We start from the raw sequence: 10,357 nt of genomic DNA, 5'->3' as shown, positions 1-10,357 counted from the left end.
AGAATTAGCTACTCATTCCTAACCAGCGTTTCATTGTGGCTAATAAATACCTCATAAACACCAGAAATGATGGTTTAGAAATACCCCATAAACACCAGAAACGATGGTTTGTAAATCTGCTCTGAAAATCCCCAGTAATGATGGGATTTGGGCAAAGTGAGTGGCTTGCAGGTTGTGAGCGTTGCCACAGGCGAGTCAGCCAGCCTGGAGAGACAGGAACCCTAAAGCAAATGTAAGATAAACAGGATTTTTTTCCAGCAGAACGAAGGTGAGGGGTGATCCCTGACCCCATGTTGACCCCACTAATGTTGATTAGTGGATTTTCACAATTCTGCTTTATTCTCCTATTTTCATTCATTAATTCAGACAGGAACTTTCAAAGCATCTCAGGACAAATGGGCACCTTACTGGCTTTAGAGTTGCCATTTCTTTTTTAAGGTCTTGGGTTTAGTTCCCCCTGCATGGGGATGGATTTTGTCCAAGTTCTATCTCAGGTATTTCAGCCTCATGTCAAGATTGAAACTCCTCTGGGTTTTTTGTATTAGACAAAAAAAACCTCCACAGCATTATAAAATAGATCTAAAGGGATGCTTTTTGTTGGTCTGGGATAGGAGCATTACAAGGCTGATAGAAGTGGATTTAAAACAGATACCACAGTGTTAGGAATGCAACAAGGATCAGAGAAATAAGAAAGGATAACCCAGAAAACCACAAATGGTTTGGGAAGAATGAGCTTGGGGAAGGACTGGGAAGTGTTCCTCCACAAATGTTGATTTCAGCACAGTTACTGAGTTGTTTTTTATGAATTTCTTCCTCATCTTGGGAGTTCTGCCAGATGTCCTTGTGGTCCATAAATCCTGAATTCCCTGTACCCACTATCAATGGTTTATCCTTCTTCCCAAGCTTTGTTTAACTCCCCCAGGTCTGAGAGCAGAGAAACATGTCCAGCCCTAACCTTAACAATACTACCAACAATTCATTTAAGGTTTTTTTTTAATACATGGGCATCAGTTAGAGCTTGTTGACTGCTGCTTCACAGATTCAACCTCCCTTCTTGTTGATTAGGCTTGAAGATCAACCATCAAAGAACATCCTTTCTTAAAGAAATTTTACACATTCCCCATTTTGCAACATGACCAGCCCGTAGATGACCCACAAACAGAAACACTTCATAAAATACCTTAATTTCTGACCGAACCCCTCAGAGGCCGACGGCCATTTTAGGGCGTGAGGGCGGGCGGTGCCTGGGCGGGAACGCGCGGGCGGGAAGGGGCGGGAAGGGGCCGTGAGGGCAGAGCCCAGCCCGGGACGGGAACCCATGAACGGGAAGGGGCCGTGAGGGCAGAGCCCAGCCCGGGACGGGAACCCACGGGCGGGAAGGGGCCGTGAGGGCAGAGCCTAGCCCGGGACGGGAACCCATGAACGGGAAGGGGCCGTGAGGGCAGAGCCCAGCCCGGGACGGGAACCCACGGGCGGGAAGGGGCCGTGAGGGCAGAGCTGAGCCCACGGCGGCGGCCGGGACGGAGCGGGCGAGAAGGAACCGGGGATGGCTCTCTTCCTCGGCCGTGCCGGAGCTGGAACAGCGGGGACACACGGGCGCCTGTTCCTGTCAGGCACCGGGTGATGCGAGCTCCGGTGTACCCGCATGAGGGCGTTTTTGGAGAGACTGCGCTGGGGGAAATTCCTAATAAACGAGGAGAAATACTTGTGATTGTGACACACAGCTACTCTATTTCATGCGGCGGTGTGAGGGAGACAAACCAAACAGTGGAATCACAGAATATCCCGAATTGGAAGGGATCACACGGATAAAGTCCGGAGTGGACCTTGCTGGCCGTGGCCCCAGGGCTCGGTAGCTTACCCGTGAAGGGCTTAGAAGCTGCTCAGGGCATCCCTGCCCCTCTTAATGTCAGTGGGGGCGAAAACCTGACCCGAATTTAAAGTTTTTAAATTAAATAAGCTCTACATTTAAGCTGGGAGATGCGCAGGGCGAATGAAAGACGGCAGAGCCCGGCAGTTCCTGCGGTGCGGGGAGCTGAGGCAGGGCGAGACTCGCCTTTGTGCGTGGGGCGAGGGATGGAGCAGCACAGCTCGGCTGCGGCGGCTTTAATTCAGGCGGTTGTGTTGATTATTTATTTCTTTTCACGGGGAGGTTGAGTGGAAGGCTGGATTTACGGAGATACGGAGCCTCCCCTCCCGCGGCGGCGGCGGCGCTCCGGGCGAGGGTGGTGCCGCTTTCCCGGGGGCTGGAACACGCCTTCCCGGGGGCAGGAGCGCGGCTTTCCCGGGGCTGGAGCACGGCTTCCCGGGAGCCCGAATACCCCTTCCCCGCGGCTGCCAGGCGATTTCAGCCCCGTTTCGCTGCTCGGTGGAGCTGATGGCTGCAGGTGAATTCTTTTTCTCCCCTCGTAGCGTTAAACGTGCATGGGCTGCATGGCTGAGGTAGGGAGGAGTAGTGATTTATTTCAAGGGAAAAGGATGGGAGTGATTTATTAATTGCTGATTTCAGTAACGCACCCTTTCCCCCCTCCCTCTCCGCAGCCCACCTCTGCATAGGGCTGTGTAAACTTGGTGGAAGTCGGGCTTTTTGGGTGAAAACCTCCCCTGACGTCTCGGCGCAGCGAACATGCCTGAGCAGAGCAATGATTACAGGGTGGTGGTGTTCGGAGCAGCGGGGGTCGGCAAAAGCTCCCTGGTCCTGCGCTTTGTAAGGGGCACTTTCAGGGAAACCTATATCCCCACCATCGAGGATACGTACCGGCAGGTGATCAGCTGTGACAAGAGCATCTGCACCCTGCAGATCACGGACACCACGGGCAGCCATCAGTTCCCTGCCATGCAGCGGCTCTCCATATCCAAAGGGCATGCCTTCATCTTGGTGTACTCCGTCACCAGCCGGCAATCCATGGAAGATCTTCAACCCATCTTCGATGAGATCTGTCAGATCAAAGGCGACATCCAGAAAATCCCGATAATGTTGGTGGGGAACAAAAGCGACGATGCGCAGAGGGAGCTGGATGCCAGCGAGGGGCAAGCGCTGGCCAGCAAGTGGAAGTGTGCCTTCATGGAGACATCTGCCAAAATGAACTACAACGTGCAGGAGCTCTTCCAGGAGCTCTTGAATCTGGAGCAGAGGAGAACTATCAGTCTCCAGGTGGATGGAAAGAAATCCAAACAGCAGAAAAAGAAAGATAAACTGCAAGGCAAATGCTCTGTTATGTGATTGCCTTTGGCTGGACTTGCTGCACGGCGCAGCTGGAGCGTGGACTCCCACAGAAAATACATTTCTGCTGGAGATTTTGGAGGAATCCACGCCTTGCAGGGTTGTTGCTTTCCTCTAAAATCCCAACTGGGTAATTGTATGTGTTGTTTTTAAGGAGGATGGCTTCTGCATGTTTATTTTTTTAAACCAATAAATGTTCCATGTTAGCAATTACCTGTGACTAGAAGTTTTTAATGTAAGAAGTTTTTCAGACGCAAAAAAAAGTCTGTCAGAACAAGCCTCCCTATTCTTGTGAGTACATGCCAGTTTTTAAATATTTCCAGCCTGTTAACTCAGAGGAAATAATCTGTAATGTGTAGAGTTAAATTGTTTTCAGCAATCTATTGACCAGAGCAAATCTCTACCAAAGTGAGGCATTTGCTTTAAAAATGAGCATGTGTGTGGCTCTGGGTGCCTAAATTTTTGATTGACAGCCTGGCTTTCCCACCAAAGCTGCAGCTTTTGCGTGGCAGAAGTGAAGTTTTCCTGTGTGCTGTGCAGTTCCCCAGGGCAGTTCTGGGAGTGATTACAGCTGTATCTGTATAAAATCAGGCTTTCATTCCTGCTTTACTCTGACTTCTTCTGTACACTGAGGCAGGAGACTCCACGTGCTCTCATTCCCAGTCCAGGAGCGATCCTTGGTGTCCTTGAGCAGGAGCTGCATCCCGATGAAGGTAACTGGGAAGTTCTAAGTGCCCACTGATGCAGAAGCTGGTTATCTTTTTCTTGCCCAGCCATTGCTCTTGTTTTGCTGTCTGAAGCTCCTTTTCTCCTGGAATTCTGATAGATAGTTCTTTTCCCTGCTCCATCCAAGTCACCCAGGGTCTAGTTGAGACCTGGGACAAGTCAGTTCAGACAACACTGCCTGGGGAAGGAACATCTACACCTGGAAGCAAACCCCTCTCTGATGAGAACATTCAGTGGACACTTCATGTGAATGGAGGGACTGGAGGGATTGAAAAGCTGTGTTGATGTGGCATTGGGGAGGTGTGGGTCAGTGCTGGGGAACAGTTGAACTCCATGGATCTTAGAGGGCTTATAATTCCTATTATATTTCCTATAATTCCTATTATAATTCCTAAGCTATATATTTCCATGATTCTGTCTCCTATTTTGGGTGTGTTTTAGCCCAAGTGGAAGACTGTAAGAACCCAGTGTTGCACCGTAGCTTTGGTTTTTACACAGCACCGTGGTCTTGACACATGAGGCACAGGAGGAGAGGAATTGCTGCTTTTTATAGCACTTTTCTAGTGAAGTGATTTCCTTGTTGAAGGTGAACACAATATGGAGCAGGAGGTGCTGGAGGCTTTCAGGTTCTTACTGTGAAAGTGGGATAGGATGAGCTTTAAGGTCCTTCCCAACCCAAACCAGTCTGGCTTTCAGTGGAAGGTGCTGTAGAAGGGCCTTTTCTCCCAGACCTCTGTTCCTTTTACAAACCCATGAAATTTGTATCCATGTGAACACACGACATTTGAACAGCCCTTGGCACCTGGTGCTCCCTTGTCTCCTGTGCTATCCCTGAGCAGCTTTTCCAGTGTCCTTAGGCTGTCCCTACACACTCATGGGGTCAGATGGCTCCATGTGTGCCAGGGGTTTGTCCTGGTTTCATCTGGAGCCATCACACCATTTGATTCAGCAGGAAAACCTATTACTTATGATTTCAGAAAGCCAGCTCCTGCAGGAGGGTTTGGAGCCGTCCAAAAGGTTAGGCTCACTCCCCAAAACCAGCACAGAGATTTTCCCTATTGGAGAAGGGACTCCCCAAGCTGCCAGTGCTGGACCTGTGGTGCTGGCTGGTGTTCCCCCTGTGTGTGACCTCTCCTGGGGCAGTCAGGGGGCTGTGGGAGCAGCCCTGATGGCTTTGCCTGGACATAACTCTTCCTTTCTCCTCTCTGTGCATGGATTTTTCTCTCTCTGTTCTCTCATGTCCAAGCAGTTACACAAAGCTCCTCGTGGGTTGTTTGGTTATTATTGCAGAAACTATTTCAGTTCCATCGCAGCCTTTGAAACCCCCCAAAGACGTTTTCTGTCTAAGCCTTTTTAAAATGTCAGGAGACCTAATAATGTCTCTACAACTCCCACTGCCTTCATGGAGATGCCTGTGCGAAGGATCTGCAATTACTCACACAGCCAGGATGTTCTGGAATGTGTCATTAGCACTGCTGTGTGTTCCCTGTGCGGGGTGTGGAGGTCTCCAAGGGATCTGTCAGAGCAACAATCCATTGGAACAAAACAGGCCCAGGCATTCCTGCACCTGGGAGAATCCCTGAGGGAGCTGGAAAGGGGAGAAAAGGAGGTTCAGGGGGCCCTTCTGGCTCTACACAATTCCCTGACAGGAGGGGACAGCCGGGGGGATTTGGGATCTGCTCCCAGGAGGAGAGGGAATGGACTCAGGCTGGGGCAGGAGAGGTTCAGGTCGGACATCAGCAGGAATTTCTTCATGGAAAGAGTGGTTAGACAAGGGAAGGGACTGCCCATGGCAGGGGTGGAGTCCCCATCCCTGGAGGGATTTCAAAGCTGTGTGGATGTGGCACCTGGGGACGTGGGCCAGCGGTGGCCTCGGCAGTGCTGGGGGGATGATTCAACTGGACCATCTCAGTGGACTTTTCCAACCTAAACAATTCCACAATTCAAAGCTTCCTTTGCTTGCCATGAGACCAAGACTGTGTGGCAGTGGAGATGCTGGGGTGCTCCTGAGGGTGTCCCAGTTCAGAAACCCAAACCAGAAGGGGAACAAGCGACACCTGCTGTGTCTGCCTTTCATGCTCTGTAACTAATCTCTGCCTGGGGTGTGCAGCTCAATTGTATTGTATTAATAAATTCTATTATTGGCTGTTTCCATATGAACTGAACTAACCTGGTTTGGGTGTGTGCCATCCATCGTTCCTATTGGAAGGGAATTCCATTGGAGTGGATGCTGTGTTTTGTGCTGAGGGTATATATTGGAAGGATTGAATAAGAGCAGTTTAGAAAAGCAGCAGACCTGTAGTTTTTCAGTTCTTTTGATGAAGGACATTGAGGTGAAGCCATCTGTCAGCGATGAAGAAGCAGCTCTGCTGTCTGAAGGAGCTGCTCTGGCCTTACCTGCTGTTTCCAGCAGTGCTTTTCCCAGAGCTGGTGACAACGTGTTTTTTATGGAGCTGTTCACGCATCCTGTAAACCTTTCATCCTGGAGATACCCTGACACACTGTCCGTGTCTGGAGAGCTGGATGGGAACTCACTAATAATGCTCAAGTTGGTTGTTTTATTCTCTTTTTCATTTTGTTCTACCCCAGAACTCTCTGGTTTTCTGGAAGTTTCTTCACGAGGACAGATGTGGTGAGACAAGGTCAGAGAAGATGCTGACACAACTTGTTGAGTTGCTTTTGATGCCTCCGTAGTGTCTTCTTGAGATCACAAGTTGAACAGCGTGGTCTCTGGAAATTCCCTTTGGGATATCCTGAAGGAATCCCGACCCCCACTGTTGCCTGGGTGGCTGCTGAAGGCTGGGACCATGAGGGCAGTGAGTGACTTTGAACTCAATCACAGAATTGTGCAATCACTGAGCTTGGAAAAGCCCTCCAAGACGATGAAGCCCAATCTGTGCCGAGCTCCCACCTTGTCACCCAGCCCAGAGCACTGAGTGTCACATCTAGCCCTTCCTTGGATGGGCACTCCCTGTTCCAATGTCCAGCCTGACCACCCTTTCCATTCCAAGAGGAAATTCTTTCCCTCTGTGAAATTTCTCAGTTAATGCTCCTTATTTCCATACACCACTGGTTGACAGGCTTGAGGCAGTTCCCTTCCCGAGTTCCATGAACAAAATCAGTGTCAAGAGAAAACACTGGGGAGGAGAATCACGAACAGCTCCTCTTGCGAGAGAAAAATGTGAGCAGTAGCTGGAGTGTCCACCCACACATGTATTTTAAAAACAAGCAGACAGAATATTGCTGTATTCCAATTCCTCTTCCCAGAGCAAAGCAGGCTCATGATTAATGGAACAAACAGCTTGGAATAATAAGCAATATTGCTTTATATGCAGGGTCCGTAGCCACGAGGTACCCGGCGCACTCCAGAAGAGTAAAAGCTCATCTTAATCATTGCCTGCCTCCTCTGCAGTGTCTGTGGCATAAATTAGGGACATCAAAAGCTTTGGAGAGCTAATGAAAATGCTAAAGAGGCTCCAGACCAACGGCAGTGTAGCAGCCTCCTGCTCAATGGTGTTGCTGCGTGCCAGGCTAGACCTGCCTAATTGTTTTTTTTCCTTTTTTCCCACTTTGGGGAAAAACTTTGATATAAAATCCTATTAGATGGGAGTACACTTAATAATGCAAAAAGGATGGAGGAGCAAAGGAAGGAGGGGAACCCAGCAGTGCCATGGCTCGGTTGGGTTTGTTCGCAGTCCCGTGGTGATGGAGCCAAACCTCGCTGGCAGAGCTGGGCACCAGAACAGGGTCTGGCTTGGGCTGCTGCCTCCATCCCATTTGCTGCTCTTTGTCCTCTTCACACTTGCAGCAAGTCTGAAAATTAGAGGGAAAGGAATGATTGTGTTTTCCTGGATTAGCACAGAACCAGAGTCTTCCAAGCCAGCCATGCCAACTGCTCCCTCAGCTCTTATCCAGGTGGGAAGGGGCGTGTGGGGCCCCACCAGAGCCCATCTCTTCCTGGCAGCCCGTGTTGAGAACTTGCTCCAAGCCTTGAGCAGAGAGCAGATGCAGCTGATCTGCTGAGAGGGGCTTTTCCCAAAGGGAATTGGATTTAAACTGAAGAAGAGCAGGTTTAAATTGGATATTGGGAAGGAAATTCTTCCCTCTGAGGGTGGTGAGGCCCTGGCACAGGGTGCTCAGAGAAGCTGTGGCTGCCCCTGGATCCCTGGAAGTGTCCAAGGCCAGGATGGATGAGGCTGGGAGCAGCCAGGGGTAGTGGGAGATGTCTCCTCCAGCTAAAGGGACGTGGTTTTCCTGCTCCTGGATGTAGGTGCCCAGGTAGAGCACTGCTCCAAAGGCTCTGACATGGAGAGCAGCGGGGAGCTTTCCTTCCAGAGCTCAGTGATGCATTTGTGCCTTTCAGACTAAAAATATCTAAGGATGGAGATACGAAAACTCTTCTCTCCTACGTTATGGTTTTCCTTTGTTCCTACATGTTTTCCTCCAACCCCTGCATCCCATTATCTGCCTCAGGCTGCCCGTGGGTGAAGGATGAGCAGCTCACACCCAGGCAGTGAAAATCCCTCCTTGGAGGGAAAAACCCACCCATCACACGGAGTCCTTGGATCAAGACCAAGGTCTCATCTGGGATGGGAGTGATGAAAAGGCTTCTTCTGCCAGTGCTGGCTGCCCACATCCTGCTGCCCACATCCTCCTGACTGCTTGGAGCATCCCTGGAGCAGGGATGGAGCAGATCCCAGCCTGCACCCACGTTCAGCCCTCTGTGGGTCCATATGGACCGGCTGGGATTGATATGGAGGTGAGGCAACAATGGAACTCACTCCTTGTGCCCCTGAGGGAGAGCACACCCCAGCTACAGCACTCAGGTCTGTCCCTGGGCACTCCTGCTGCGTCATTCCAACAACACAAAGCCCAAAAATAGGGAAGGAAATGAATAAATAAGGGAATGTTCATGCTCAGAGTGTTTTAGCCATTCCTGGTGTCAGATGCTTTACCAGCTGGCCAAGCTGGAACTAGGGGAGAGTGGTTTTGTGATTATCTGGAAAGATAAACCAGAATATGGTTCAAAAATGGGAAATATTTCTATGAACTGTAGGAAATTACTCATTCCCACAGGCATAATTCCAAGCATTTATTCATTTGGTTAATTTTTAGTGGAGAAATAAGTCTTTACACCCAAGAAAGAGGATGCTGAAGGGTGGCTGGCGTTTGTTATGGGGAACACAAGGATATTTGGTGTGTAATCGTTTTTGTTGTGTTAATGATTGCTCAGAACATCCATAGCAAGGCTCTTCTCAGGGGTGTCCACTCAAAATGGGATTGTTTATCACATGTGCTCCTTTTGGAGAGCCTTTTCCAGGGGAGGCTGGCTCCAGCAGGATGGGATCCAGCCCCAGGGATGGGGATTTAAGTGAAACAGGGATTGAAGAGATTCCTTTGTGGAAGGAATCTATGATAAATAGTAAGGGAAAATAAACATTGAGGGGGCTCAGAATGGGAATGGGGGCTCCCATTCCTTCTCCAATGATATTGGAAGGAAAGGATGGCAGCTCCAGGGATGGAGCTGGGGGAGCAGGAGCTGCTCCTGGCCAGGGACACGGTGCCAGGCACTGCAGAGAGGAGCCACGAGGGACGGCTGTCCTGGAAATCCCATTGTGCTGGCTCCTGCACCTCCGCTTCTCCCACGTGGAATTTGATCACTCCTGTGCTCCAGGGAGAGCCTTCCTTGGCTGCTGGCTGTGCACAGCTGGCTGCTTTGTTTATGAGGTCCCTTTCTGTGGCTGTCACCCTGGACTCCATGCTCAGGGATAATCCCAGTGTTGCTGAAAGGCAGGACAACAACCTCCACCCTGCACCAGCCTTTAACCAGGAGCGAGCCCCTGCCTGCTCCCAGCTAATTGCAGGATCATTTTTTCCTGGTTTTCTGGTTAAATACAAGCTCAGTAAAGCCAAAATTCCCATCCTACAAAGATCTTGGGAAAACCATACCAAAATTCCTGCTCTGCACAGATTCTGGGGAAAACTCATTGGCTTTTGAGGGGGAACATGGTATAATTTTGATGATTTTGTCCAAGAAGTGAGTTTTTCTGCTCTGCCTGCTCCTGTCTGGCTCCTGCCAGGATCATTTGGGCTGGAAGTGATGTGGCTCATTTTCTCCAGCATCACAGATTTCCATGATCCATCTGGGAAAACCCCCCGAGTTCATTGAGTGAATTCCCCCCCTCCTTGGAAAGGGATACAGAGCATCCAAGGTGGGAAGGAGCAGCAGTGTCAAACAGGCAGAAGAAATCTGGATTTGCTTTCTCTGACCAAAGTGCACCCTGAGAGCAGAGCTGCTGCAGAACCTCCCAGGCTGTGCACTGCAGACAGCCCTTGGCTGAACTCTGAACCCAGTTATGCAGGAAATAGCGAGAGTTCACAGAGATAAACGGTGCTGGGGGACAGGAT

At 50.1% G+C, this 10,357-nt stretch overlaps 1 protein-coding gene across 2 annotated transcripts; it reads left to right on the top strand.

The window, feature by feature from the left end:
- Positions 1-2,054: 2,054 nt before the first annotated feature.
- DIRAS3 (DIRAS family GTPase 3) lies at positions 2,055-3,436 on the top strand. 2 transcript variants are annotated; one of them, XM_023932255.2, is made up of 2 exons: positions 2,055-2,387; positions 2,542-3,436. In XM_023932255.2, the coding sequence occupies exon 2, from the start codon at positions 2,627-2,629 to the stop codon at positions 3,221-3,223; it is 597 nt and encodes a 198-aa protein (XP_023788023.1). In that variant the 5' UTR covers positions 2,055-2,387; positions 2,542-2,626; the 3' UTR covers positions 3,224-3,436. The 2 variants fall into 2 exon arrangements, with proteins under 2 accessions (XP_023788023.1, XP_023788024.1); XM_023932256.2 differs by having other exon boundaries at positions 2,234-2,442.
- The last annotated feature ends 6,921 nt before the right edge of the window (positions 3,437-10,357 follow it).

Source organism: Cyanistes caeruleus, chromosome 9 (assembly GCF_971803275.1).
Source record: "Cyanistes caeruleus chromosome 9, bCyaCae1.hap1.1, whole genome shotgun sequence".
Classification (NCBI taxonomy): Eukaryota; Metazoa; Chordata; class Aves; order Passeriformes; family Paridae; genus Cyanistes; species Cyanistes caeruleus.
This window is presented reverse-complemented; position numbering and strand designations above follow the sequence as displayed.